The following is a 24,342-nucleotide window of genomic DNA, read 5'->3' as shown; positions in this document are numbered from 1 at the left end:
TCAGCAACAGCCCAGGTCCAGATGACGGTCCTGACCCTGCGTCCTTTCTTCCGTCTACTTGCAGACTGGAAACACACCGGATCCTCAGCAGGACAGGTTCATTCCAGCAGCTGAGCCAACCTCTGGGTGGAGGTTCTGATTGGGTCAGAGTGGAATTCTGTCTTTTCTTGTCCATGTTTCTGCTGTTACATTGGGCACTTTAGCTCATAAAAACCAGAGTCAGAGCCTGATAAAGGAGGTGCAGCTCCAGATGTGTCAGCAGAAGAGGATGATTCCATCCAAACTGTTTGTAGGCCATATAGGGAACTAACTATCACAGCTGTTTGTTGTGTTGGGCTGCAGTTTTCTTTTTCCCTCTAAATAAATAATAGATGATGGAAGTTTGTGTTGGAGCGCTGGCCCTGTTTTTCCTGCAGTCGTGGTGAGTTTTATCGCAGTCACGGCGCTCACCAAAGTCTGTGGAGCAGCTCTGATACCAAAACAACCAGATTCAGGCACCAAGCGGTTTCCATTTGGATTAGTTCCTTATCTGTGCAGCACAGATGGATCCTACAGAGCAAACACATTCAAATGTTTTAGATTCACCAGAGACGAGCGCGTCCCTCCAAACCGACTCTCTATTCTTGGGAGGCACGTTGGGGAAAGTGTCTTATCGCTTTCTATCTCTGTCCTTCAAACGCTTCATTAGGACAGCAGCATTTCGCTGTCGTCGTCAACAGGAAAGCCAGTTTGACGCCAACATTTCTAATTAAAGAAACATGCGGACGTTTCGGGGGCCTCCCGCTTCTCTCGGTGTGGAAGTGTGACGCTAATCGTGGACGCAGGCGATGCCAGGCCTGGGGAAAACTCCCAGCATTCCGAGCACTTTCAAAGACCAGCATTGGAAAAATAATAATTGATGAATTTGCCTCTGAGCAAAGGCACTTTAAAAGGCTTCTGTTGTCGTCTAATATGGGTTCAGAATCAATTTTTCACAAATGAACTGAGGTCTTTGCTATGAGAGGAGGTTGAGCTCAGCAGGAGGGTAACGCTAGCTTTGCTACATTTAGGAAAGGTAGAGGGGCAGTTGGGCTCTACCTGGTCTTTAATGCATTCCTTTGGTCACAGCACATACAGACACACACCCACACACACACACACACACACACACACACACACACACACACGAGCCTGGTTGTCCCTTGATTGCTCTTTTGTTAATGTGCCGTTTTATGGCCACAGATCCTCTCTGGTCAGCAGGTGACTCATCGATGGCCCCACAGGCCATCAACACGTGAGCTCTACTGACTTCAGCCTTAATTCAATTGACGGAGCGGTGCAGCCACCCTGCTAACAAAGCTGTAAATAGACGCTGCCGTGGTCCGGACAGAATTAGCTCCCCAGCGGACCGGCACGTTTAAAGAGCTGATTAGTACGAGACTGCAGCAGTCCGCACCGCTGAGGTCGGTCTCACCATTATTTGCTCGTTCAGTCTTCAATATGCTCTCCTGCAAACTCATTTGTCTTTGTTTAACATATTTCCGCATCGAAATCCACCCACAGGGGGACCTGCCGGTGTGTTTAAATAATCAAGGTCAACTCAGTACATAAGTGTGCATCGTTCACATTGCCCCTGCGCTGTCCCTGTTGTTGTGTTTCCAGGAAAACTGCTGTTAAATCAGATATTCAATCCAAATCAGGCCACACAATGAGCAAAAAGGACTTTGTGCATGTGTGTGTTTGTGCGTGCGTGCGTGCGTGTGTGTGTGTGTGTGTTCCCTGTGCTGATTGCCTTTTCTCTTCCTCTCCATTCAGATTCTACCCAGGTGTTCTACCTGCTGCTTTCTCAACTAGACTCAGCTGACCTCATTTATCAGCTCCTGTGGCAGCTGAGGTGGGGGCTGTATGGGGGGGGGGGGGGCGGAGCCTGTGTGGGGAGGTGTTTGGGTGAGGGGGGGAGTGTACTTCATCTTTTTTGGATGATCAAATATTTCAGATGCATCCCCTGATGAACACAATATGTTTGTTGGGGGTTGCTGACAGTATCATGAATCCATTGGATCCATTGGGTCCATTGATGCCGGTCCTTTAGACCTGATCACTGGAACGCTGGGACACACTGGCAGCATCAGAGCAGTGGAGTGGGGAGTCTCAGTGTGGCAGTTCTCTCCATCTCTGCGTCCCAGCCCACTGCTGGCAGCTCCGGCCTGGCCACCAAACTAAAATATTGAAAATCACCCTGGCAAATTAAAAGGAACATGCCCAGCAGGACTCAGCCAGACCCGTTTTGGTGGGATGCGTTGAATCAGTTGGGGAGGAGGGACGTGGAGACGCGTTCCAGCCACGGTCTGACTTCTGAGGATCAGGATTCTTGTGCTGAGAGCCGCAGCTGCTGCGGCTGAAGCCTCACAAATAAGGAGGAGGAGGAGGAGGAGGAGGATTCAGATGTGATGCAACAGTGTCACCTAGTGAAGGTGAGAGGCGGGTGCTCACCTCTCGGGTGCAGTTATTCTGCCTCTGTGGAGGTTAAACCTCACACTTGGAGCGGTTATCCTCACAGCTGGAATGCTGTTCATTCAGCAAACACGGGCAGCTCCGTTGGTCACTAACCTGAATTGATGCTGACGGATTTAGGTCAGAGAATCCAGACAAAAGAGGAAATGTTTGATTTTCACAGCAGAAGACGCCAGGAACTTCTGGAATATCAATCACGCTTCTCTCTCTGGGAAGCTCGAGTGAGTCGACTCTTCATCTCCAAAGCTGGGAATGTTTGCTGCAGCTGAAGACCGTATTTCAGTTTGATGTCCCGCTGCAGTTATTTTGTTTGCACCAGGTCATTTTGCTCATCAGCTTTATCACATATTTGTACATCATCTCACGAGCTCACATTTCCTGTGCAGCAGAATCTGTTATGAAAAGATTCTATGGCCCTGCAGCTTTACAGCTTCTGCACCAGCTGATAATTGGTCATCTAAGTCAGGTACAAAAAACTGAACTATCCGAGAGAAATGAGCCCCTCATCATTCATGAAGTCACTGAGGGAAGCAACTCGGTGACATTAACGGCAAAAGCTAAACAATAAAGATTTAGGCATAAAAATGGGAGAAGCATAAATAAAATACGGGCATACAATAAACTCCTGCAATAAAAACTGCAGTAAAACTACAGAAATCAGACTTGTTAAAACAAAATAAAAACTGTTTGCAGGTAAAACAATAATAATAAATAAGAAGACAATAGTCCAAATACAGTGATGGGCCTCATTTGTGGAACTTCAAATGGAGTTTGGAGGTTCTCCTCAAGGTCAATGTCCTCGTTTGTTGAGAAAGCCCATAATTCAGATCAAAGCGCCTCCCTCTTCAGGCGACGCTGCCTCTAAGGTGATCTGAGTCGCGATAAAGAGAAAAGTTTCACGCCAAACTTTAATGCTTTTACCCTGATAGAGTCTGAAAGGTCCAGAAAGTTTAAATGGAACTTCTTGATTGAACTAGCCAGAGCTGAGGAGAGCGTTCTTGTTTCTAATAGCGCCTCTGTCTTTACAGACAGCTTTTTCATTTTTTTCCCCAAAAAGCAGGATACTGTGGCTGTTTGGAGACTGTCCAGAGAGCTAACGCAGCGTTGCATGTTTGGGTTTGTTTCTCAAGGGCAAAGCACTGAGCGCTGGCCAGCGGGCGGCCGGTGGCTCCGGGACGTTTGTTCCGAAGAGTCCACATGGGAGATAACAGCGTTTGGTGGCTGCCAAACACAGACGGGCAGTGAGGAAGAATGGACATACTGGAAGGAAATGAATAACAGCCCCAGGCCCTCCTCGCACTAATGCATCCTGATTTCCGTTTGCTGCAGCTCCACACGTGACCAAACACCAACATCAAAGACAAGCGGAGAAGATCCCCACGGAGCATCCTTTATGTCAGTAGGAACATTTGCCGTGACCAATTTCAGCCATCATGAATAGTAAAGGTCAGTTTGTTTTGTTCTGTCCTGAAGTTCACTCCCAGAGCTGCTAGCTGGCGTCTTTACCCCCTGATCTTTATGTTGGATGAACTAATGTTGGAATGAGATGAAGCATATTGAGAGTAAGGAGGAGGTTTCATTATTTATACTGCCGCCTGCCACCAGGGGGCAGTCCCAGTGACTTCATTTCAAGCTTTTGCAGCTCCCATCAATTCTTAATGGCTCAAACTAAATGTTGAATATACTTGAAAACGTATGGAAGGCAAGGACAGGTGCATTTGGAACAATACGTAACCCACAATGCAGTTCAGCGATAATGGCGAAGAAAACGGGGCAGCGGAGGAGGCGACCATCTCTGTCCTGGTGCTCTGGCACAGCCGTAGTAACTTTATTAAATTTCCAGTTTGCCAGGAATAAGATTAATGAAATCCATGTGGCACCGGCGCAGGTTTCCACGGCGACAAGCCTCGTGGAAACGGACACACAAGCTTGGCACGAAACTGCGCATTCATTAATCATCAGCATTGCTGCTCTGCCAGTACGAGTCACCGAAACATGTTCTTATGTCTGACAGTTTGGAAGCCAGCGTCTTTGATTCTCGGGTCAAAGCCCGACGGAACGTTTTCAATAAAATTCTTTAGAAACTGCGAGCAACGGTACTGCCCGGGCATAAATAAACATCCTCCCTCACTAACTGATTCTACCAATGTTGTTATCTGCTTTAAATAAACCGACCAAAAGGTCTGAGCTCACAGAACTACAACCAGACCGGTGACAGACAGATGGAAACATGTCTGCTGTGGGACCAAAGATCAGCCTCCAACCTGAGATTGAGGCCAGCAGGAGGTTTTGTCCCCTCCCCTCATGCAGCCCGGGGAGGTTCTAGGTGGCGGGCTGATGCAGAACCGGGTCACTCACATCAGAAATGGAAGAGGCTGAATAAAAAGCAGAGAGGCTGCAGGCACAAACTTCCTGAGGCCTCTACTCCCCAAGACTGCTTGTTCAGAGGACTACTGTATTTCTGTGCTGAACAAAGCTCAGCCCCTACTGGTAGGTTGCTCTAATTGCTTTTGTTTCAGGGATGGGTGCGATCACACCTCTTAAAATGTAATGATTTGATGGTGAGAGGAGCACAAAGCTGCTTTCTTCACTTCCACTGGTTCTTGTAACCATTCTGGCCCTCAGAGCTTCTTACATCAGTCACGCTAGTGTCCTCTGCGTGCTGCAGCCTGGAAAGAACTACTGTTCCTTCGGTAAATGAAGCATATTGGATTTGGATTTCTGAATTCAGTCTGCTGGTTTTTGGCCTCTTCTGCTCAACCCTTGTGACCCTTTCATCATCCAAAAATTGAAACAGGTGTGATCTGAGCAGTTCAACTGGATAAAATCATCCGCTTTTAAGAAAAACGAAGACAAGAAGAGCCACGTTTGACATCAGACAAGTTTATTTACAAAGGACACTCGGTAAAAGCTGCCTTTCAGCGGGATCACAGGCTGTGGATGATGGTTCGGCTCCTAAGGCTCTGGACATACTCTTTGGCCTGGTCCAAGCTGGTCTTCTCCACTGTCTTGGGGGGTGAACCCTCCATCAGCTTGACAAAATAATGACAGTAAACTTTGTCCATGATGCCAAACATTCCGCGGCCGTGGTAACGTATCCGCTTCAGGTACTTGCCTTTGCTGGAGAAGGACTCAGCTGTAGGTGGGAGGGGGGGTGATAAAAGCGGTGGGTCAGATACACTGACGGAAAGTGATAAGATGCACAACGTCTCATTTAATTTACAGAAGGTGCCTTTGAAGCAAAGCTGGCCAAAATAACAACGAAGGTGCTGCTTATCTTCAATTACTCACGCAGCAGAACTATAATGAAATCTGTTTTTAATTATTAAATATGTTCATTATCTGCCCTGGCAAGGTCGTTTGGCCGCCTCTAAAGTAAACTGCCTTGCTACTGGCACAATAACACTTACATTTCAATAATTTTAATTGGCTATTTGGTTTATAAATGGTTTACCTTGGCAAAATTATTAAAATGAATGATTTATACATTAGCATTGTGTTAATATTTACAGTCTTGTCTGTTTGGTTGTGGTTGGAGGCTGTTTTTCCAACTTACCTACATACAGGTTGGATTTGTACTCCACGTTGTGATTTTTGACGGCCATCTCTTGGGCTTCCAGAAGAACCTGAGCAGACGTAGAACATTAATATTACCAATCTCACACAGATCTAAAATCTGCTTTGCTTTGGTTGTTCTGCGCTCAGTGTGGGAGAGAGTCCAAAACCGGTCATAAAGAATAATGTTTAGCAAATGTTCCCAGCCTCTGCAAGTGAAGCTGCATCTCAAACCTCTTTCATGATCTTGGCCCCTTTCTTGTCGTTGAACTCCAGCTGTGCGATTGCCTCATCGATACTCATCCCTCTGATCTGTAGACAGATACATTTTTGCTTTCTGTGCAAATGCAAATATTCACACACATCCATTGTTTTAAAAGGCAAAACCTCACTGGTTCTTCCAGTATTCATAAAGTCCATCATCTGAGCCTACAACTTCACGGCTCATTAAAGAAGCCTTTTATCTGTGTGAACGTCCCAACTACAATACTCACCAACTTCGCCAGGTACCACATCTTGTCTTTGCTATACTTGATCTGCCGCCTGCTGTGGTGGATCTCCTGCAGCAGAGGAAGAAAAAGCTCTGTTCAAAGGTCAACAGCACTTCTCAGTATTTGTCAGTGTGATGTAAAAACCTGCAGATGTCCTATTCTGGAAGGACCGAATGTGGTTGTCATTCTTTCAACAACTAACCATTAAAATTGTAATTTTTTTTAGTCTGTCTTCAAAGTTAAAAGCGGAGGACGTCGAGCAAGTTCAGTGGACACAGAAACACTCACTGCTGGCCTGCGTGGTTCTTCTGACAGCTGCGGTGGATACATTTTCAAGTTCCTCTTCTCCCAGTTCTTTGCTTCCAGAGGAGCGCTGGTGTGGAGACAGGACAGCTGCTGAGGACCTCCGGGCCACTCTAACCTGCAAAAACATGCAGGAGCAGATAAGACCTTCCGTGTTATGGAGGGCTCCATAACTCGACAACTAACGTTCCAAAAAGTCTCCACTGGCATTCAAAAACAAGCACTCGGTCGGTCGATGTTTATAGACACAAACGCACCATTTTTTTTGGCAGGGTTGTCACAACCTGAAGAACAAATGAGACATTTGTCCTTCTGCAAACGCAGCGGCAGCATTAGCATGGAACCACTGTTGATGTGGAGGGACGTACCTTGAGCGAAGGAATCGCTGTATCCTCCTAAGAAATGTGGATCCTGAAAAAAATACACATTATTTAATTAAACGAAAGCTGAAGAATGTCTAATTGCTTCGACAATATCAAAGAGATTAATGTTTCGGCTGCGTTTCTCTTACCATGTCCTGTCATGGCTGTCGCCATATTGCATTTTCACGACACTACTGCACTCGTTTTACGGCAGTACAGTTTACAGCTGTGAGCGATCATTCGAAAGTAGATTTATATCTTTATCCTGACTATAACAGTATTAATAATGAGAATGTATTTGGGTTTTAAATGATGCTTCACCACGAATTTAATGGTGAGTCGAAAACATCTTGATGTTGGTGAGGGCAATCATAGGATTTGTCCTCTCCCGAATTCCGTAGTCGTTGGTTGGATTCCGGTTGGATTTACGACACCGCGGTGGCCGTACGCCTGTTTCTGTTACACTACGACAGAGACAGTAACATGTGAGTTTAGTCTTATTACTTTTGCCTTTATTACAGTATTAAGAAACTTTGGATTGCCATGCACGAAAGATCCCTTCCTGCGTCGCCAAACTGGTACTGCTCGCGTTGCAGTGACCTTAACAGCGATGGTTTGCTGGGATTTGGAGCCAAAAACATCATTTATTTGATTGACGTGTCTGCATCTTCCTGCAGGGTTGTAGGTGAGTAAACCCTCAACGGTGGTCGTTACTGGGGTTTCCTCACCGTTACTTGGGCTTCTTTAAATTTTTTATGATCAGAGAATCGAAATAAGAATTTTGGTTCTTGTATCCTAGACAAAAAGCTAATTGACATGGAACAATCACACAATTCGATTTGCACAGCTTTTCACTCCTTCAGTTCATCATAGCCTTGCCCAACACTTCTAATCCAATGATGACAAAACTATCGATAAAGTGAGACTGTGACTGTCTCCCACTCAGGAACCCCTTACATTAAGAACCTGGTATTTATTGATCAAAGCGGGTGCTTTTGTAAAGATCATCCGTTTAAGCACATTTAGTAAGTCTGAAATATAACCCAGGACAACATTTTGTTACGTCTGTCAACCTCAGGTGAGCTGGTGGGCCACCGAGACCTGGTGTCGGGCTTCTCATTCAGTCATCATGCAGGCCAGAGTCACATCTGCGTCAGCTCCTCCAGTGATGGCAGCCTCCGCTTCTGGGACGCTGCCGCCAGGTCTCTTATCAGAGAATATGCTGCTCATCAGGTGAGCATCACTCCACTTTCCATCACATCACTAAAACTTTCTTTCACTTTTCCATATGCTGCAGTTTGAATGGAAAGATAAACAACCTGGCTTTGACAGGAAGTGGAGAGGTTCTCTCTCCACAGGTTTCTGATGCACTTTTGCTTGCGTGCAGACTGCCGTCACAGCGGTCCACTGGTCTCCAGTTGATTGCAATCTGGTGGTGTCGGGCGACGAGAAGGGTGTAGTGGTGTGCCACTGGTACCACACAGGAGACACAGCCAGCTGCTTCCCCGAGCCTCGATCCATCTTCTGCCTGTCCTGCTCCCCTCACACCTGGAGCACAGTGGCTGTTGGGTAAGAAAGAGCGCGTGGATGCAGTTTTCTTTCTACAACAAAAGATTTTTGCTCATATAGCATCAGGTCCAGATCTACCCATCTTAACAAACCAGAGTCACATGGTGGGGTTTTCTGATGTGAATAAATTCCTGCGATTTGTCAATGCCACTCTGACTCAGGTACAAAGACGGGATGATCGTTTTGATTGATGTGAGTAAGAAAGGCGAGGTGATGCACCGTCTGCGTGGGCACGACGATGAGATCCACTCTTTAGCCTGGTCACCGGTGGCTGGTGAAGACGCCCTCTGCAGCAGACCAGAGGACAGTGAAGGTAGCAGGTCTTTGTATTAATGGAATTAGTGTTTATAATAGAAACTAATGCAAAGTTTCATCATCTTAAAGTGTCCCTGGGATCATCTGTAGGAGGTGGGAAGGGCTGCTATCTGGCATCTGGAAGCAAAGACCAGACAGTGAGGGTCTGGAGCACAGCAAGAGGAAAAGGTTTGACTTGACCATCGTGACTCCTTCTGAAAGGGATACATTTCCCTCTCAGGACATGATGAGCTGAAATCCTTTCTTTCTTTCCATCCTTCTGCAGGTTTGATGACGCTAAAGCTGCCGCATCTGAAGAAACGAGGCTCCGGCTGCGACCCCAGCTTCAAAGAGAGACTCTGGCTTCATGTCCACTGGCCGAAGGGACGACCGACTCAGTTGGTGTCCAGCTGTTTCAGGTACACGCGTCTCATTGGGGTGGATGGGTGAAGGAGGTGTGAAGATGGGGGAGCTCAGGAGTGGTGTCTCTGTCCCTCCTCAGTGGTGAGCTGGTGCTCTGGGACCTGAGCAAAGCGGGAAAGCAGAGGTGGACCCTGTTCGGGACGTCCTCAGAGGGTCAGAACCACAACAGGATTGTGTTCAATATGAGCTCAATTCATGACCAGGACGGCAGAGAGCTGCTCATCAGCACCTCCATGGACAGAGAGGTGGGCTTCAAAAATCTGTGTGTGCGTGTGTGTTTGCGGGGGTTATCACAACGATCGCAATCAACCAAAAACCTTTTATTTCTCAGATTAAATGCTGGGACCTGTCCACTCTGGAGTGCTGCTGGAGTCTTCCCACCCTGGGTGGGTTCGTCTACACCCTGACCTTCTCCCCTGTGGGCACGGGGTGTCTGGCGCTGGGCGTCGGAGACAACATGATCCGCGTTTGGAACACGTTGACCACTCAGAACCAGTATGACACCCGCTCCTTCTGGCAGGGGATCAAATCTAAAGTCACAGCCGTAAGAATTCTCGTGATTATTATCACAGTAGATCTTTTCCTATGCCAGGATCTCCACCCTAAGTCTCATGTTAGTGAGACCTTTGCTATTATCAAAGACCAGAAATGTAGTCTTTGGCTCTCTTTCATTGTCTGCAGCTTTCTTGGCACCCAAGAAAAGAAGGATGGTTATCTTTTGGAACAGATGACGGGAAAGTGGGTATCTACGATGTTTTCTCAAACAAGTAAGTTCTTTCTAAAACTATTTTAATGGTTTCTTGGTTTTAAAGTACATTGTAACATGGGTTTGAGTTTATTTTTGTGCTTTTTGAGTATGTTTGAGTCACAACTGTAAGATTGACAAACCACCAAACAGTAGTTCTTTAAATTAGAGCTTTTTTCTACAGGCAGAAGTGGAGCTGTTAAACTGATTAGGTGATCTAATCTAAATGGTTCCTGTTGGTTTTTTTTCATTTCATCCTCGGGAATATTCCAGAAGTAGAAATGGGCCCTTTGTTCTGCTTACAGGTCTCCTCAGATATCCAGCTCCTATCACAGAAAAACCGTGTACACGTTGGCCTGGGGCCCCCCGGTCCCCCCGCTGTCATTCGGTCAGTATAACACCTGAACTTCTAGTAACTTCTGTAACTTTCTGACTGAAGAAAAAGCAACCAAACAAAAAGCAAATCAGCTAAAAATCCCAAAACATGTCTTTTTTTAATGGACTCTGTAATTGAATGAGCTGAGAAACCTTGAAGTAACCCCCCCACTCACACACACTCACACACATACATACAAACACACACTCCAGCGGCTCGTGGGGAAATCAAGACGTGGGAAGCTAATTTAACCAGCTGTCAGAAGATGACATTTGATTCAGTTACTTGGCTTGGGAGCGGTAAACATAATTGTCGCCAGCAAATCTGCTGATGGTTCCGAAACAAACAATTAATTTGTGCACCCACAGCCGTGACACCAGAGCAGCTCGGTTCATGATCGAAATCAGCGAGATGATTTGGAGGAGGCGTGCGGAGGGAATTACAGGCAGCTGCTTCCTCTGTCTTGTGGAAAATGTTCACATTTCGCTACATTAGGAGCGCGAGCTCTGCCTGCGATGACACAATTAGTCGTTTTTGTTCTTTCTGCTTGTGTTGAGCGTTAAATCTCTTCATCTCTGCATCCTGGAACTAAAGCCTGGAAACTGCATGGCTGGCTCAATCACTAGCTTTGACCTGAGTATTGCCTAATGGCAGTATTGATCAGGTGTGTGTGGCGTTCAGGTGCAGCAGAAGGGAAGCCGGCCTGCAGTCTGTACAGCTGCGCCGGCGAAGGCGTCATCCTGCAGCATGACCCGTCTAAGCTGAGCGCAGAGGCGTCCGACATCGATAAGCTGATCCGAGACACCAACGACATCAAGGTGAAACGTCGGCAGTCTCCAGGGACACGCAGTTCATTGAAGTTCCTTTCCAAAGGTTAATGAAGGCAAATTGGAAAGTTTATGAAGGTGAGCTCTGCTTCCCCAACAGCACAAGCTGTCCCCTCACACAGACCTCAGCTGGAAGCCTGATGGGAAAGCGGTCGCCATTGGCAACGAGGACGGGTGAGTAAAGAATCAGGCCTATGTGATCATTTGTTGCTTAAATACGACATCATAACTGGTCCTCGGGTGTGGCAGGTGTATCGACGTGTATCTGGCCCCTGATCTGAAGCTGCTGTGCAGTATCCAGCAGCACCACAAGATCATCAACACGCTGCGGTGGCACCCCGAGCACAGCTCGCCTCCACAGCTTCACGGCCTGCTGGCCTCAGGCTCCAGCAACGCCATCGTCTATGTGCACGACCTGCGCTCCATCATAGGTGAGAGAGGCGCCTCAGAAGCAGCACGTATTCACACCTGAGGGACGCCTCAGCCAGGCTCACACCTTCCGTGGACTGCGATCGATCCCTTGGTCTTCAGGTTCATCTCTGGGGCCCAGTTTGAACCATTTCTAAGTGGTCATTTTGGTTTTTGACGCCGGTCTCGTGTTGTCGTGCAGAGGATCCTCCTGAAGGTCCACTGGTGCTGACGGAGCCGCATCGCCGGTTGTGTGGACACACCTCTAAAATTACGGGCATGGCGTGGAGCCCGCACCACGACGCCAGGCTGGTCACCGTCTCGTATGACGGCACGGCTCAGGTCGGTGCCGGGCCCGGCATCAGGCACGCTCCTGCCTCGGGTTCGGAGCCGTCTTTTGCTGCATTTGTAAAACTTGTGGTTGTTCAGGTTTGGGATGTCCTGCAAGAGGCTCCCGTCTCCAACTACCAGGGTCACACCGGCTACCTGCTGAGTGTGGACTGGTCACCCGTTGACCCAGATGTCATCTGGACCGGAGGGAAGGACTTCACCGTGCAGGAGTGGAGGGTTTCCAAACAGGAGTTCACAAAGCCACCTAAAGGTGAAGCTCAGCCAACGTGGCTCTGGCTGCTTCTTTTACCACCTCATGACTGTCGCTCGTTGCTTTCAGGTAAGAAAAGTGCAAAGTTGAAGGAGAAGACAAAGGTCAACCGACAGAAGAAGAAGCCGTCGGGGGACGTAGGACCCGTCCAGCTCGAGATGAACGGAGAGCCGGCGACTGAGGGTCAGGTGGGCCCCGAGGAGGTGCCGGGTGAGGACGAGCCGGAGGAGGTCAGCTCAGGTAACGGCAGCAAACGACTGATAAAGTCGGACGGTTCGAGCTGTAAAACTCACTGGTGGATTTTGGATTCCAGTTCCTGTTGAGTCACAAACCAAAGTGTCGGCTGTGGTGAAGAGCAGAGACAAACACGGTACAGCACCCGCTTTTTACCTCCATTCAGTAGGAGCTTTGCTTTCGTCCCGCTTTACTGTTTGTGTGTTCAGGTGCAGCTGCAGACTTGCTGAAGAAGAAGAAGCCTCGCTCCCTCTTACCTGTCAGCACCTCCATGGACCACCGGCCCAAAGAGGACATGCTGCAGGACTGCATCGTCCTGGCCTCCATCACACACGACAAAGGTGACGCCAGCGTCTGCAGACACACAAAATCTCTGGTGGGGAAAAAATGCCAACAGGTTTATACGGAGGTCAGTTCGTGCCAAAAGAATGCAAATAACCTGCTGAAAAATATAAAACATCAAAATGACACATTCAAAAACAAAGAAATGCCAAACAAAAATCCACAAGTGCGAAGTTTCATTTTGGTGTTTTTATATTTGCCAAGTTTTGGGCAGGAATTGAACTCTTGATGTTTGGCACAGTGACACAACTGGGTTAGTACCCACAAAGCAAGTTGTGTGTTGTTCAAAATAGTGAGTTTCAAGGAGCAGGATTCACAAAAGCAAGAATAAATCGTCTAAAATGATGTGGAAATGAAAGCTGGCTGATTGACTGGACTCTGCGCTGCCTGTCTGTTTGTAGCGCCCCCTGCAGGCTGCGTCCCGGGCCAGGGCGAGCACATCCATTTAGGGCTCTTCTCAGACAGAAAAGCTCTGCACAGCATGTTTGAGGCTGAAGGTACGTGTCACACCTGTTGAACAGCTAATAAAGTTGCCCACGTCCTCCAGAGAGCAACTTTCTCCGTTTATCTTAATTATTATTCCCTTGTTCAGAAATCCATTTATAGTTTTATGAAATTAATTAAAGTGAAAAGATGAATTGAAAAGCCCGTTTCAGCTCTCCACCTCTTGTTTTTCCTGCTTCAGAAGAGGCTCACCTTGAGGCAGGTCACTACGACTCTGTCACGTACTTGCGGCTGTGGACCGGAGACCTGGAGGGGGCGCTGCAGCAGGCCTCCGAGAGGGGGGAGCTGAACGACCACCTGCTGTCCCTCGCTCCTATGGGTGGGTGCTCGGGAGACTTTTTTTCCACCTCTTCCGATGCGGCAGCAGTCAAACGCGCCTGTCCTCTTCCTCCAGCCGGCTTCGAGACGTGGAGGCGGACGGTGGAGGCGTTCGTCAGGCAGCTGTGTTTGCAGGAGCAGTACCTGAAGGCAGCGTCCCACCTGCTGTCCATCAACAAGCTGTACGAGGCCGCGGAGCTGCTGCACTCCCACAAGCTCTACAGGTTCCTCTCCATCCTAACATTCCGGCTCGGCCGTAATCCATGTCAGTAGAACAGCGTTTCCATCCGTCTGTCTGCGGGTTCTTCCCCAGGGAGGCCATAGCTCTGGTCAAAGCCAGGCTTCCAGCGAGCGAGCCCCTCCTGGGGGAGCTCTACACTAACTGGGCCGGGGTTCTGGAGAAGGCCGGGCATTTCTCCGCAGCAGCTAAATGGTGAGGGCTGGAAGGTTCTCTGGACCTGCGAGACGGGCCGCCCCCGTGGCTTTATTTAAAATTCGGATCGTTTGTTCCTCGGCCCGCAGTCACCTGGCTGCAGGCGCCAGTTTCGATGCTGTGAAGGTCATCGCCAGGAAGAACGACGTCCCATCGCTGAGGGCGGCGTCCACGCTGGCCAAGATCTCTGGGGAGCTGGATTTGGCCCAGTCGCTGGCGCTGCGGTGCGCTAAAGATCTGGCTGCCTCTCTGGACTGGGTGGGAGCCCAGGAGGTCCTGAGCTCACAGGAGAACCTGCTGGTCAGAACCTAACTGCCTCTGGAACAGTGGTGGTCTTAAGATGTGGACGGGTTGGGGGACGGGGGACCCGAGAGCGGCTCAATTTCATGTACATTCATGTTTATTTTTCACGCTCTGACGGTCGCAGGTCCACAGGCTCCACCTCTGCACCGCGGAGCTGCTGGCCGCTACGATGGCAGATGTCCAGAGTGTCTCACAGCCACCGGTGTCCTGTCACCCCTGGGCTTCGCTGGACGAGCGGCGCCTCAGCCTCCAGGAGCGCCTGAGGGACGTGTGGGAGCGGCACTTTGGTGTTTCGCAGAGGTCGACGGGTCACCACAGCGTCAGGAAACTTCTGCAGGACCTGAAATCTGCAGAGTGTCCGGCGCCGACCTCCAGCGTACCTCTCAGACAGGTGCGGGGTCCACGGGGGAACCTCCCCCCTCGGGTCAACAAGCCCGTCGCTTGACTGTCTCATTTTGGTCCTCAGGTCCAGCTCTATTCATCCCTCCATCTGACCCGGGCTGTGCTGAGCTGGCTGGTGGACGACGGCGGGCAGCTGATGACGGAGCTGTGGAAGGCGGCGTCCTGGTTCAGAGACGCCGACCATTTCAGCGTCTCTGCAGAGATCTGCAGGCTGCTCTTCCCCGACGGTGCGCCTGGACCTTCAAAATATCAGGAACTGGGATTAAACCCAGGCTCTCTGAACCGATTACTTTCTTTCATCAGGTGATGTTGGTGCGCCCGATCAGATGGAACCAGAAGCTGAAGCTGCAGCCAGAAGTCTGCTGGCGCTTGTCTCCTACCACCAGATGTATCAGCTGTGGTGGAGAAACTCCACAGACGGCTCCAGTCAGGACAAACTGGTTAATGGGAATGCAGCAGAGCCCTGCGGGACCTCGGGACTTGATGGACTGGACTTTGATGTGCTTTTATCTGAGCAACACGCCGACTATCAGGCTGCGCAGAGGTCAGCGACGGAGGTCCAGGGGAAACTGTCCACCATGGTGCTGCAGCACAGCAGAGCACAGGGAGACCAGCCGGACCCGGCGGGGGGAGAGTCCGACAGTCAGAGGTCTGCTAATGCGGAGAAGAGGAGAACACGGTTACCGTTTCTCCTCTACAACTGACCTGTCTCCATTTACAGGCCTGACCAGGAGGAGACGCTGCTGTCTTTGTCTTCCAAGATGTCCAAACACCAAAAACAGCTGGAAAATGCACCCGAAACAGTGAAGGTGCGTCACAGATTTCTGTCAGCCACGCTGGTCTGACCCGCTTTCAGGACCCAAATCAAACTGCTGGGGCTGAAATGCTTTGCTGGTACAGAGGCTGAGGCAGAGGTCACTGCTGGTTCAGTCTTTATCGCTTGACGATGTTTGTTCACCTGCTGAGTCTCAACAGCAGCCGATTCTGAGCAGCAGAGGGCGCTGTTGGCTGTTAGGAAACCGAATTTAAACAATTCAAGTGTCCGTTTTAAGGTTTTGGTGCATTAACTTAGTAGATGAACACTTTTTTTTGACAACCTGACTGGTTTCTCCCTCTCAGCTGTATCCTCGGCCAGATGTTGCAGAATGCTGCCTGGTTCTCCTGCACCTCAGCAGGACGTCGTCGCTCGTCTCAGAGTCCCTCCAGCAACGGGCCAAAGATCTGCTGGGGGGACATTTGACCAGTCCTGTCCTGAAAGCGTCTCAGCGGTTCCTCACATAAATCATCCCAAGACTGCACTTTTCCCCCCACCTCACCCCCCTTTTTTTGTTAAATAAAATTTACTTACACACAAGATTAAGTGCCTGGTTTGTGCCCAGATTCAGAAAACCCAAAGGCTGGTTGAAAATAAAATAATGAAATGGATGACATGTACAGTGAAAATACAAAACAATTTAATATACAACTGTTCAGAACAATGTCAAATGTAAAAACAACCACAACATCTGTAAAACTGACGGTGGACAGTTTGGTTCGGTGGGTGAATGAACATGAAGACAGTCGTTAACCTGGCGAGGCCGCGGCGCCCGGCGAGGTCACGCTCTGATACTCACTGTTAAAAGCTTTCTCAAAGTGGGGAAGAGAGCTAAAACATTTTTATTTTCAACAAAATTATACAATTTCATTTACAGGCCCCTCCAACAGCAACTTAAAAAACCCCACATCCCTGCTGACGACGTGAAGAACCGGACTGGTTTCTGAGTGAATTCTGATGGTCCCAGTGCTTCAGTGTGACGCTGCAAATAAGAGGAACCCAAAGTGTTCTGAAAATGACCGTACGCTGAATAAAAGCGACTAAAAGAAACGAGTGTCAGTGAAGGATCCACCGTGAGTTCGTCTTTACAGTCACTCTGCGGGAAAATTAAATGGGTTTGTTGGAAATCAGAGGGAGAATCTGCTGGTTGGGTTTTTTTTCTTTTCTGGGTGTTTAAAACAAGTGCGTGCTCCACTTGAAGGCTGCAGTACTCGGGTCAGTGCTTGTTGTTCGTCTCCTCCGCTCCCGAGCTGGACAGGCCGTTCTGGGGCTGGCTGGAGCCCGAGCCCAGGCCGTACAATCTCCCACAGTACTTTGCATCATCGATGTTGTCTTCAAAGAAAAGCTGAAGGAAAATAAGAGTTTTAAACTTTCATAGCCCAATTTTGACTTTTTTCCCCTTGGTGGTGACAAAATCCAGGAATTATATGAAAGTGCTGTTACACCATCATCGGCTTGTTGACCGTCTTAGTGTGGCTGCTACCTCTTTCATTCTGAAGAAAGCCATGCCGGTGAGCAGCGAGTCTGATCCGGCCTGATGCTGCCGCCCGATCCGCTTCAACTCCAGCTGGTCCGCGACCTCCTGCAAGCCTCCCTGCACAAACAAAAACTTACTTTCACACTTGTTTGAACATTACCAAGGTCCACTTTACAATGAGTCGACCAGAGTGGGTGCGGACGTTCGTGTTAAGACAGCATTACAGCCACCAGCAGCTGAACCAGAAACACCGTCATCACCTCACCTTCAGGTTCTTGCAGCTCTTCATTAAATACTTGACGTCGTAGATGGCAGGAAAGAACAAGTTGAGGATCTGGAAGAACTCGTGTTCCTCCTCAGGGAGCCGTGCGTCCGTCAGGAGCTTTACCAGGTAGCCAAAGTCGTAGCCACTGCATCCAACAGAATGTCAGATTTAATTGAATTTAATTGCAGACGTGATGAACTCATAAAGAGAATTAAGACACCGCCGTGACCCGACCTGTGGAAGGAGAGCCACTTGACGTTTTCACACAGCACCAGACCGGACGTCATGAGGAGTTCAGCAAAGTAAAGTGTGTCGATTCCTTCTTCTTCGTGTTTTTTAAACTGCAGGCCGGAGTTCTGTAGTAGATCTATGGAATCCTGCGAGTACATATCTTCTCTGTATGGATGAAACAAAACATTCCTGTGTTGTTCTGTTCTTGGAGAAAATGTTCTGGATTAAAAGTAAAAAACCCACTCACGTGAGGTTAAACTTAAAATTAAACTGCCACGTTGTGGTGCCGGGAGGATAGTCTCCATCTTCGTTCATGAAGGTGAGGCCGAGCTGGATGATCTTCAGGAGGTCGACGTTGCACCTGAGCAGCTGGTACTGGTAGTCCACAGTGCTGCGGAACTCGCCGATGGGCCGGACCACCACTCCAGGAAACTCTGTGTCCTGGTGAACACAAACAGCATGACCAGTGTGTCACGGAACAGGAGAGATCACAGGATTTTTTTATGGAAGACTTGTGAACTTGTGCGGAAAACCTCTATAACGGCGGTTGCTACAATGGGATTTCACATTCCATAACTGTTCTGCTATCTTACAGGCGGAACAAGAACCAGCTCCTGTGTTCCATACAGGCACAATAATCCGTGATTTTCATTAAACAATGCAGATGACAACAGCGGTGCGACCATTTCGCCCCCCATTATACCAGACGAAACAGCACACTACTCACCATGGCGATGTAATTGTAACTTTGAATAATCTGACGGATTTTTCTCATTTCCTCCTCCACATTGCTCGCCCAGACTTCACAGATTATCTGACTGGAATCTGTAAGCGCGGCTGGCATGATGGCAGGTCAGGAAGCGAGCAGGTATAAAAAAAAAAAGAAAAACGATCCTGCAGCCTTCGATGAGGGAGGCAGAGCAATGGACAAAATGATCCTGAAAGATGATGGAAAACAGAGGACTCAATGTTTGTGTGTCCTTTAAATCTGCACCTACACCAAACATATACACACAGATTAAAATGAACTACAATTATAAAACATGACTAAAGATTTAAAAAAAGACTACCAGTGCTGTCAATACAATAAGAACAGGGTAGAAAGCATCTTGTTGTTATCATCATCATTATTATTTTATTATTACAAAAACAATATTGTAGGGTAGTGTTTTTGAGGATTGTAGATAGGTTAATACAAGTTATTTATGTAGGTTCACTTCATTTTTATTTTAATAAGCCGTCCCTTGCTATTGAAACGTCTAACTAAAGACGTTAGCTTCGAGGATGTTAATTACACTGGACTGGTAAAATATAAACAGATTAAGGGCTAAAAGGACACGTGGAGTTCTTTTTAAAAAAATGAAAAGTTGTCCTAGTGATTAAAAAACTCGAGTACAAAGCGGTTGAAAAAGTCCCTAAATTGTCATCGTTGTTGCGGCGACGAGCTAAAGCATCAGCAGTGTGTTTAGCATGAGCGGCTAATGTTTAGCATCTCGCATTATGGCGAAGAACAATCCGACCGAGGCTAACCGTGTAACAAACGACTCTGTCGTTTTAGTTGTCAATATATCGTAGCGGACGCACTGCATGTGCAGCAGCATATTGCTATGGACATCATAAAAACATAGATTTACCTCAATATTTCATCGACGCAACCTGCCAAGGTAAGCGGAAAGCGCCTCGCGCAGTCTTCTTCGTTTTCTCCTACTTCTTCGCGTGCACTGTCGTCACAACTTCAGAACGACAGCGCCACCTTCCGCCTTGGTGGTTCATTGACGTTTAAAAACAAGACGAACACTAAAAAAAAATTGCACACAAATAGAATTTATTTTGATAGCAAAATTAATATACAGCATGTTTTATAAACGCTGGCATGTGTTGAAGACATTATCACTTCATCATGTCAGCTGTGAGCCTTTATTTGGGTTAAAACTTTTGTCAACACAAAGATTTCTGACACATTTCAGAGAGATGAATAACAACCTTATCTTATCAAAATTATTATCTTACCAAAAGCCAGTCAAACAACAAACTATTAATCTGAATTTTTAAACTGTTTTACAGACCATCAAGCTTGAAAAACCTTAAACAAGAACCACAGGTAGATATAGTGTTGTTTTTAAAACGCTGTCGCAACAATATTATTACATGTAAAAATCAACTTAATAGGCTTAATACAGTATGGAAATAATATTGCTGGAGCAACAGGAATATGCTACATTCCACGACAACATTTCCTTAATACCAGGTTGAATACAGATAAAAACTTAATACTTCATAATCATACTTGCCTTTCTATGAAGAGAAAAGTATCCAATGACTAAATTACATCCTAAATGTCCTTTGAAAGTGTTTTTTGAGGCAGAATTTGGATTGAGAGAAGAAACTGTTCATGTTGGGATAAACTGAGGGTCACAGATGTTGAACCTGCACAAACATTTCATCCTGAGCTGAGACAGTTGTAGTGAAGGCCGGGCGTGACGCCAGCTCCTCACTGTTCTGAGCTCTCTGCTCTCTGCTGGATGTGGGAGATCTCCAGGATGGGCATCAGTAGCTGGAAAGCATCCTGGATGTAGGAAGCACTGTTGGATGCCTGCGAAGAGAGAGGACACTGACACACCAAGAGACATAACTGCTGATATAAATGCGTGATCACGAAACACTGCCTGTGAGTTCAAGATAAGAAGAAAGGCTGCAGTGTTGGCGGTGCTGCAAATCTGAAACACAAACCTCTAAAAAGACTCCTGTTATCAGCGGGTTGAGGACTTCTCCCTTTTCATTGGCCTGTTAAAAAATAAGGATCTCAGGTCTCTCAGCAGAACAAAACTCAATGATGCATAAAGTTATGACTTCAGCTGTGTGTGTGTGTGTGTGTGTGTGTGTGTGTGTGTGTGTGCGGGGGGGTGTTAAAGGTGTTTCAGTGACAGTGTGATAACTGACAGCTGATAACAGACGCTGCTGATGTGCGTATATCCTCATGTGATGTTTCCTGGGTTGCTTCAGCACTTCAGGTCAGACTTACCCCTGCTGTTGTTAAACAGGAAGTGAATTTCTTGGACAGCAGGGAAATTTCTTTACACAGGATAACAGTTAACCTAAAGACAGAAGCCACAAAAGCAGATTTATCCCGACAACTGACCAAACTCTGTGCAGAACAAAGTACTGGTTCATATTAGTAGAGTTCAGGCAGTAGGATTAGGGTGGAGTTAGAGAAAATATGCAATGAGTTTGATTTAAAGTGAAGTTACTCTTAAAATCTCTCCTTAAAATCTGGTTTAAGTAATTAATTGATTGAATGTTGCGTAAAACCAAAGCACAGAACTTGTCAGAGCCTTACTGTGACAGAACTTTGGCCTCTGCGCTGCAGCTGGAGAAGAGGATCCTCTCGGCCAGTTTGTGGAACAGCTCAATGGATCGAGCCGTCAGCTCTGCCAGACTCCTGATGGCAGCTGCGTGAACCTCCTGGAAATTCAATATTTAACGCAACAAGTGTTGTGAAACCCTTGAAATAAAACAACAGCTAAGTTAACAATCTGAACCCAGCAGTGTTTTCTCTTATCATTGAACACTTGTTACAGACAGATCTTTATTGTCTCATTGCCCAACCGATCCGGATTAAATCTGGGTCAGTACCTCGACTGAGGCTCTTTCCGTCGTCTCGTCACCATCCTCCCCCTCTGGTTGGGTCATATCGGTGATCTGGCTGCAGGTGCTCTTACAAGCCTGTTGCAAATGTCATGGCAGTGAAACATCAGCTTTAAAATAAATGCACTGATGTTTACAGCGAGTATGTCCTGCTACCTTGTTGAGTTTCTCAGCTGTGGAGGTGACGCTCAGACCTTTTAGAGCCTCCGTGAGCTCCCTCTCAAATTCAGAACCATCTCCATCTGGAATCAGAGGAAAACTGAATCACCGTCGCCTCGCCTCAGCAGCGATGGAGTATTCTTTCATTTCCATCCAAGTTTATGCCACGCGCACCTTTCTTCTCGTCAACTTCCTCATCATCAAACTCTACCAGGGAGAAAGAGTCCTTGATGAGCTGCAGCTCTCCCCTGAGCTGCAGCTGCTCATCTCCCGACAGCGTCGTGAGCACCGACTTCACCTAACGGAAAACACGCATTTCATCGTGTCAAATGCCACATTTCTATTCAGATTAAGAAGAGAGTATCGGCTGATCGATCATATCGTATATTTGATCAATTTTATCTGCGTCTCTTCAGTGCAGGAAGGTTAACGATGAATGAATAAAGGCGTTGCCGGGATGGTAGTTCATGTTTGTCGTGCTAACATTAGCGTGACATTAACGTTGATGGATTCATTACAAATTGATCATTAAATATGAAGCTGTACCTTCGACTCGCTCTCTCGGGACAGAATCTCCAGCGCCTCGAGGTGCGACAGGCCCTGGAATTCATCAAACAGCATCCCGTAGTGAGCTACCACCTTCTTGTCAGACTCGCTCTCCTTCTCTGCTGTCTGCTGCTCTTCACGCTGCTTCGCCTCCCTGAGCACCTGCCAGACAGATGGAGACAAGCTGACCAAAGGAATCACAGCCAACACGAGCAAAATGATCAGAGCAATTTGGTTTATAATACCAAAATAATAAAGGTTATGTTGTAAATATGTCTGCTACGTCAACATAATATTCAAAGTGCACATTTTTATGCCAGTGATTTTATTCCCATTGATCGGGATGAATCTCCAACTTTATAACCCTGCTCTGTGTACCTGAGACAGCGTGGAGTTCCTGATCATCAGTCCTTTGGTTTTCTTGAATCCAGGATCACCCTCTGCGATCACATCCATCGTCTTCTTCCCGATAAATTCCAGGGCGTCCAGACTGCCCGTTATAACAGTTTTGCCCTGAGATTAAAAAAACAAAACATTGCTTTTAGACACAGCAAGCTGTAGTTTTAAGTTGAAAGTTATACTGAGTGAATTACAAAGTTTCCATGTTTTAAAAGAAAAGTGAAAATGCAGTAAAGTTCTCAGGATATCTGCAGTATGAGTATATGCTTTTCATTTTTTACATTTCTGTTTCTTCCCCGTGTGATCATCCAGCAGCTGCTGTGTGTTTCAAAAACGAATCAAAACCAACTGAGAAGTCTGACCAAGTGCTGCCAGAGTTGCTGACCTTTCAACCTAAATTCAAACAGTTTGTGCAAGAGAATTGTATGAAAACGTGGCGTTCCATCTGCTACGGAACACAGAGAAAACAGAACTCTGTTACTGACTGTGCTCTGGACGACGCTGGTGAGTGAGGTCAGCATTCCCATTGCACCGCCCACGGCTGCGGATCCATCCGCTGCCGCCGCATCTGCACCGCTGCTTGTTTCACCTGCAGAAAAAAAAACTGCAAGTGAATTTTACAAGGTGAGGAGAGATTCAGTGCTAGGGGATACGAATTTCCCCCCACTCACCTTGCTCTTTCTGCTCTTGCTCAACCTGTGCGGAGAGTTCTGTGGGGCTGGGGATCCCCAGCGTCGTCTCTGCCTTCTCTATGACCTGAGTCAGGCCTTGGCCTGAGAGGACAGGCGAGGGGGGCGAATTCAAACCAGGACCAGTTGTTCAAACAGCGCTGTGAGCAAATAAATGTAAGTAGAGGAAGGTTTCACTCACCCACGGTGGCCACAGTAGCTGTTGCTGTGGATAAGATTGATTTTCCCCAGCTGCCCCAGTAGCCCCAGCCTCCCTGAGACACAGTGGATGTCTGAAAGAAGAAGACGAATGAGGACACGAAAGAGACACGAAAGAGACATTTGTTTTGTAGTATCATGCCAGTATTTAATATCGACCTGTGCTGGCTGCTCCTCCACTTTAGGAGCCTCCTGTGGTTCTCCTGCTGCTTTGGGCTCAGGTCTCCTTTTGGCTCTCCTCGTCGGGGCCACATCAGTGGTAGATTCAGGCGTGATCGGTGAGGACCCAACTGATGTTTCGGCAGAGGACGCATCGTGACCCTCTGACACCGGATCTTCTGCTGATATGGGTCCACTGTCTGACATCTTAACTTCCTAGTACATACCTACAAAGTTACAATATACAAATAAGCCGATGCATTTTCTTTTTTAGTCAGTCTCAGAAGTAAATAAAGCGTCAGTGTAAATATGTAGGTTGACCTGTACGTCATAGAATTTCATTAGGAATTTAATAACTGTCGATTTAGTAAGAAAAATAACAGTATTACTTACTAAGTAGTTGTGGCACCAAGCGCATAATAAGGCTCCAGGGGTTAGTTTTAATAGTCTGCTTCAATTTCCAACAGCATTTTTAATTACGATGATCAAATGTACATAATTAAATATTGGCTTAAAACAAAAATATAGGTGCTCTTAAATGTCATATGCTAGCAGTGTCAGCGAGGCTGCTAATATTGTTTTTAGTCGCAAAACGAAAGGAGCGAATATCTGTTTTTATCATTTAACGATGTTTATCAGTTTAAATAAAGTAAAAACGTGCAGGTTTAACGTAAAAATGATGTTCTTTTCTTTTACAGACCTCCAGGACCAGCCACGTCACTCTCTGTTTTCAGTGTTTGTGCGACTGACAGCGAGTATGAGACCGAGGAGTTCCGG

At 47.3% G+C, this 24,342-nt stretch overlaps 4 protein-coding genes across 7 annotated transcripts; 1 reads left to right on the top strand and 3 right to left on the bottom strand.

Annotated features, from left to right (window-relative positions):
* Nucleotides 1-5,356: 5,356 nt before the first annotated feature.
* mrpl22 (mitochondrial ribosomal protein L22) lies at nucleotides 5,357-7,472 on the bottom strand. Of its 2 annotated transcripts, XM_011611182.2 has the most exons (8): nucleotides 7,354-7,472; nucleotides 7,211-7,253; nucleotides 6,828-6,960; nucleotides 6,543-6,608; nucleotides 6,283-6,360; nucleotides 6,050-6,119; nucleotides 5,609-5,629; nucleotides 5,357-5,525 (listed from the first exon to the last, which is right to left on the bottom strand). In XM_011611182.2, the coding sequence occupies exons 1-8, from the start codon at nucleotides 7,376-7,378 to the stop codon at nucleotides 5,449-5,451; spliced, it is 513 nt and encodes a 170-aa protein (XP_011609484.2). In that variant the 5' UTR covers nucleotides 7,379-7,472; the 3' UTR covers nucleotides 5,357-5,448. The 2 variants fall into 2 exon arrangements, with proteins under 2 accessions (XP_011609484.2, XP_003970910.2); XM_003970861.3 differs by having other exon boundaries at nucleotides 5,357-5,629.
* A 177-nt stretch (nucleotides 7,473-7,649) lies between these two features.
* Nucleotides 7,650-16,339, top strand: gemin5 (gem (nuclear organelle) associated protein 5). The gene is made up of 28 exons (XM_011611184.2): nucleotides 7,650-7,889; nucleotides 8,283-8,437; nucleotides 8,592-8,773; nucleotides 8,935-9,086; nucleotides 9,158-9,256; nucleotides 9,354-9,486; nucleotides 9,570-9,735; nucleotides 9,822-10,034; nucleotides 10,172-10,257; nucleotides 10,541-10,623; nucleotides 11,293-11,429; nucleotides 11,539-11,612; nucleotides 11,688-11,869; nucleotides 12,049-12,188; nucleotides 12,276-12,447; nucleotides 12,517-12,687; nucleotides 12,761-12,817; nucleotides 12,891-13,022; nucleotides 13,425-13,520; nucleotides 13,709-13,846; nucleotides 13,922-14,069; nucleotides 14,159-14,278; nucleotides 14,368-14,578; nucleotides 14,706-14,972; nucleotides 15,048-15,210; nucleotides 15,287-15,632; nucleotides 15,705-15,792; nucleotides 16,103-16,339. Exons 1-28 carry the CDS (start codon nucleotides 7,748-7,750, stop codon nucleotides 16,262-16,264), a joined length of 4,215 nt encoding a protein of 1,404 aa, XP_011609486.2. The 5' UTR covers nucleotides 7,650-7,747; the 3' UTR covers nucleotides 16,265-16,339.
* Nucleotides 16,340-16,415: 76 nt separating this feature from the next.
* cnot8 (CCR4-NOT transcription complex, subunit 8) lies at nucleotides 16,416-19,541 on the bottom strand. Its single transcript, XM_011611259.2, has 7 exons — nucleotides 19,405-19,541; nucleotides 18,498-18,708; nucleotides 18,018-18,211; nucleotides 17,774-17,935; nucleotides 17,540-17,684; nucleotides 17,281-17,391; nucleotides 16,416-17,142 (listed from the first exon to the last, which is right to left on the bottom strand). Exons 2-7 carry the CDS (start codon nucleotides 18,612-18,614, stop codon nucleotides 17,014-17,016), a joined length of 858 nt encoding a protein of 285 aa, XP_011609561.2. The 5' UTR covers nucleotides 18,615-18,708; nucleotides 19,405-19,541; the 3' UTR covers nucleotides 16,416-17,013.
* A 37-nt stretch (nucleotides 19,542-19,578) lies between these two features.
* fam114a2 (family with sequence similarity 114 member A2) lies at nucleotides 19,579-24,340 on the bottom strand. 3 transcript variants are annotated; one of them, XM_029848042.1, is made up of 14 exons: nucleotides 24,266-24,340; nucleotides 23,566-23,792; nucleotides 23,390-23,480; nucleotides 23,191-23,292; nucleotides 23,005-23,123; nucleotides 22,499-22,633; nucleotides 22,121-22,282; nucleotides 21,749-21,872; nucleotides 21,572-21,657; nucleotides 21,404-21,493; nucleotides 21,108-21,232; nucleotides 20,793-20,865; nucleotides 20,501-20,554; nucleotides 19,579-20,363 (listed from the first exon to the last, which is right to left on the bottom strand). In XM_029848042.1, the coding sequence occupies exons 2-14, from the start codon at nucleotides 23,770-23,772 to the stop codon at nucleotides 20,262-20,264; spliced, it is 1,470 nt and encodes a 489-aa protein (XP_029703902.1). In that variant the 5' UTR covers nucleotides 23,773-23,792; nucleotides 24,266-24,340; the 3' UTR covers nucleotides 19,579-20,261. The 3 variants fall into 3 exon arrangements, with proteins under 3 accessions (XP_029703902.1, XP_029703901.1, XP_029703903.1); XM_029848041.1 differs by having other exon boundaries at nucleotides 23,959-24,326; XM_029848043.1 differs by having other exon boundaries at nucleotides 23,005-23,108; nucleotides 23,959-24,325.
* Between the last annotated feature and the right edge of the window lie 2 nt (nucleotides 24,341-24,342).

The sequence above is a fragment of the Takifugu rubripes genome, chromosome 15 (genome assembly GCF_901000725.2).
Source record: "Takifugu rubripes chromosome 15, fTakRub1.2, whole genome shotgun sequence".
Classification (NCBI taxonomy): Eukaryota; Metazoa; Chordata; class Actinopteri; order Tetraodontiformes; family Tetraodontidae; genus Takifugu; species Takifugu rubripes.
Note: the sequence above shows the minus strand (reverse complement) of the source record. Positions and strands in the feature narration are given on the sequence as shown.

What these genes read in the sequence shown, in the direction of transcription:
- mrpl22 (XM_003970861.3), bottom strand. Translation starts at nt 7,378, where the DNA reads ATGGCGACAGCCATGACAGGACATG. An exon ending in CAGCGATTCCTTCGCTCAAG is followed by an intron (nt 6,961 to 7,210) that starts GTACGTCCCTCC and finishes ATGTTTTTGCAG; the next exon opens with GTTAGAGTGGCCCGGAGGTC. An exon ending in AAGAACCACGCAGGCCAGCA is followed by an intron (nt 6,609 to 6,827) that starts GTGAGTGTTTCT and finishes CCTCTGCTGCAG; the next exon opens with GAGATCCACCACAGCAGGCG.
- gemin5 (XM_011611184.2), top strand. Translation starts at nt 7,748, where the DNA reads ATGCACGAAAGATCCCTTCCTGCGTCGCCAAACTGGTACTGCTCGCGT. An exon ending in CGTATGACGGCACGGCTCAG is followed by an intron (nt 12,189 to 12,275) that starts GTCGGTGCCGGG and finishes GTGGTTGTTCAG; the next exon opens with GTTTGGGATGTCCTGCAAGA. An exon ending in CACTCCCACAAGCTCTACAG is followed by an intron (nt 14,070 to 14,158) that starts GTTCCTCTCCAT and finishes GTTCTTCCCCAG; the next exon opens with GGAGGCCATAGCTCTGGTCA.
- cnot8 (XM_011611259.2), bottom strand. Translation starts at nt 18,614, where the DNA reads ATGCCAGCCGCGCTTACAGATTCCAGTCAGATAATCTGTGAAGTCTGG. An exon ending in GTTACAATTACATCGCCATG is followed by an intron (nt 18,212 to 18,497) that starts GTGAGTAGTGTG and finishes TGTGTTCACCAG; the next exon opens with GACACAGAGTTTCCTGGAGT. An exon ending in AATTTTAAGTTTAACCTCAC is followed by an intron (nt 17,936 to 18,017) that starts GTGAGTGGGTTT and finishes TCATCCATACAG; the next exon opens with AGAAGATATGTACTCGCAGG.
- fam114a2 (XM_029848042.1), bottom strand. Translation starts at nt 23,772, where the DNA reads ATGTCAGACAGTGGACCCATATCAGCAGAAGATCCGGTGTCAGAGGGT. An exon ending in CCAGCGTCGTCCAGAGCACA is followed by an intron (nt 22,634 to 23,004) that starts GTCAGTAACAGA and finishes TTTTAATCTCAG; the next exon opens with GGCAAAACTGTTATAACGGG. An exon ending in CAGCTGAGAAACTCAACAAG is followed by an intron (nt 21,494 to 21,571) that starts GTAGCAGGACAT and finishes CATTTGCAACAG; the next exon opens with GCTTGTAAGAGCACCTGCAG.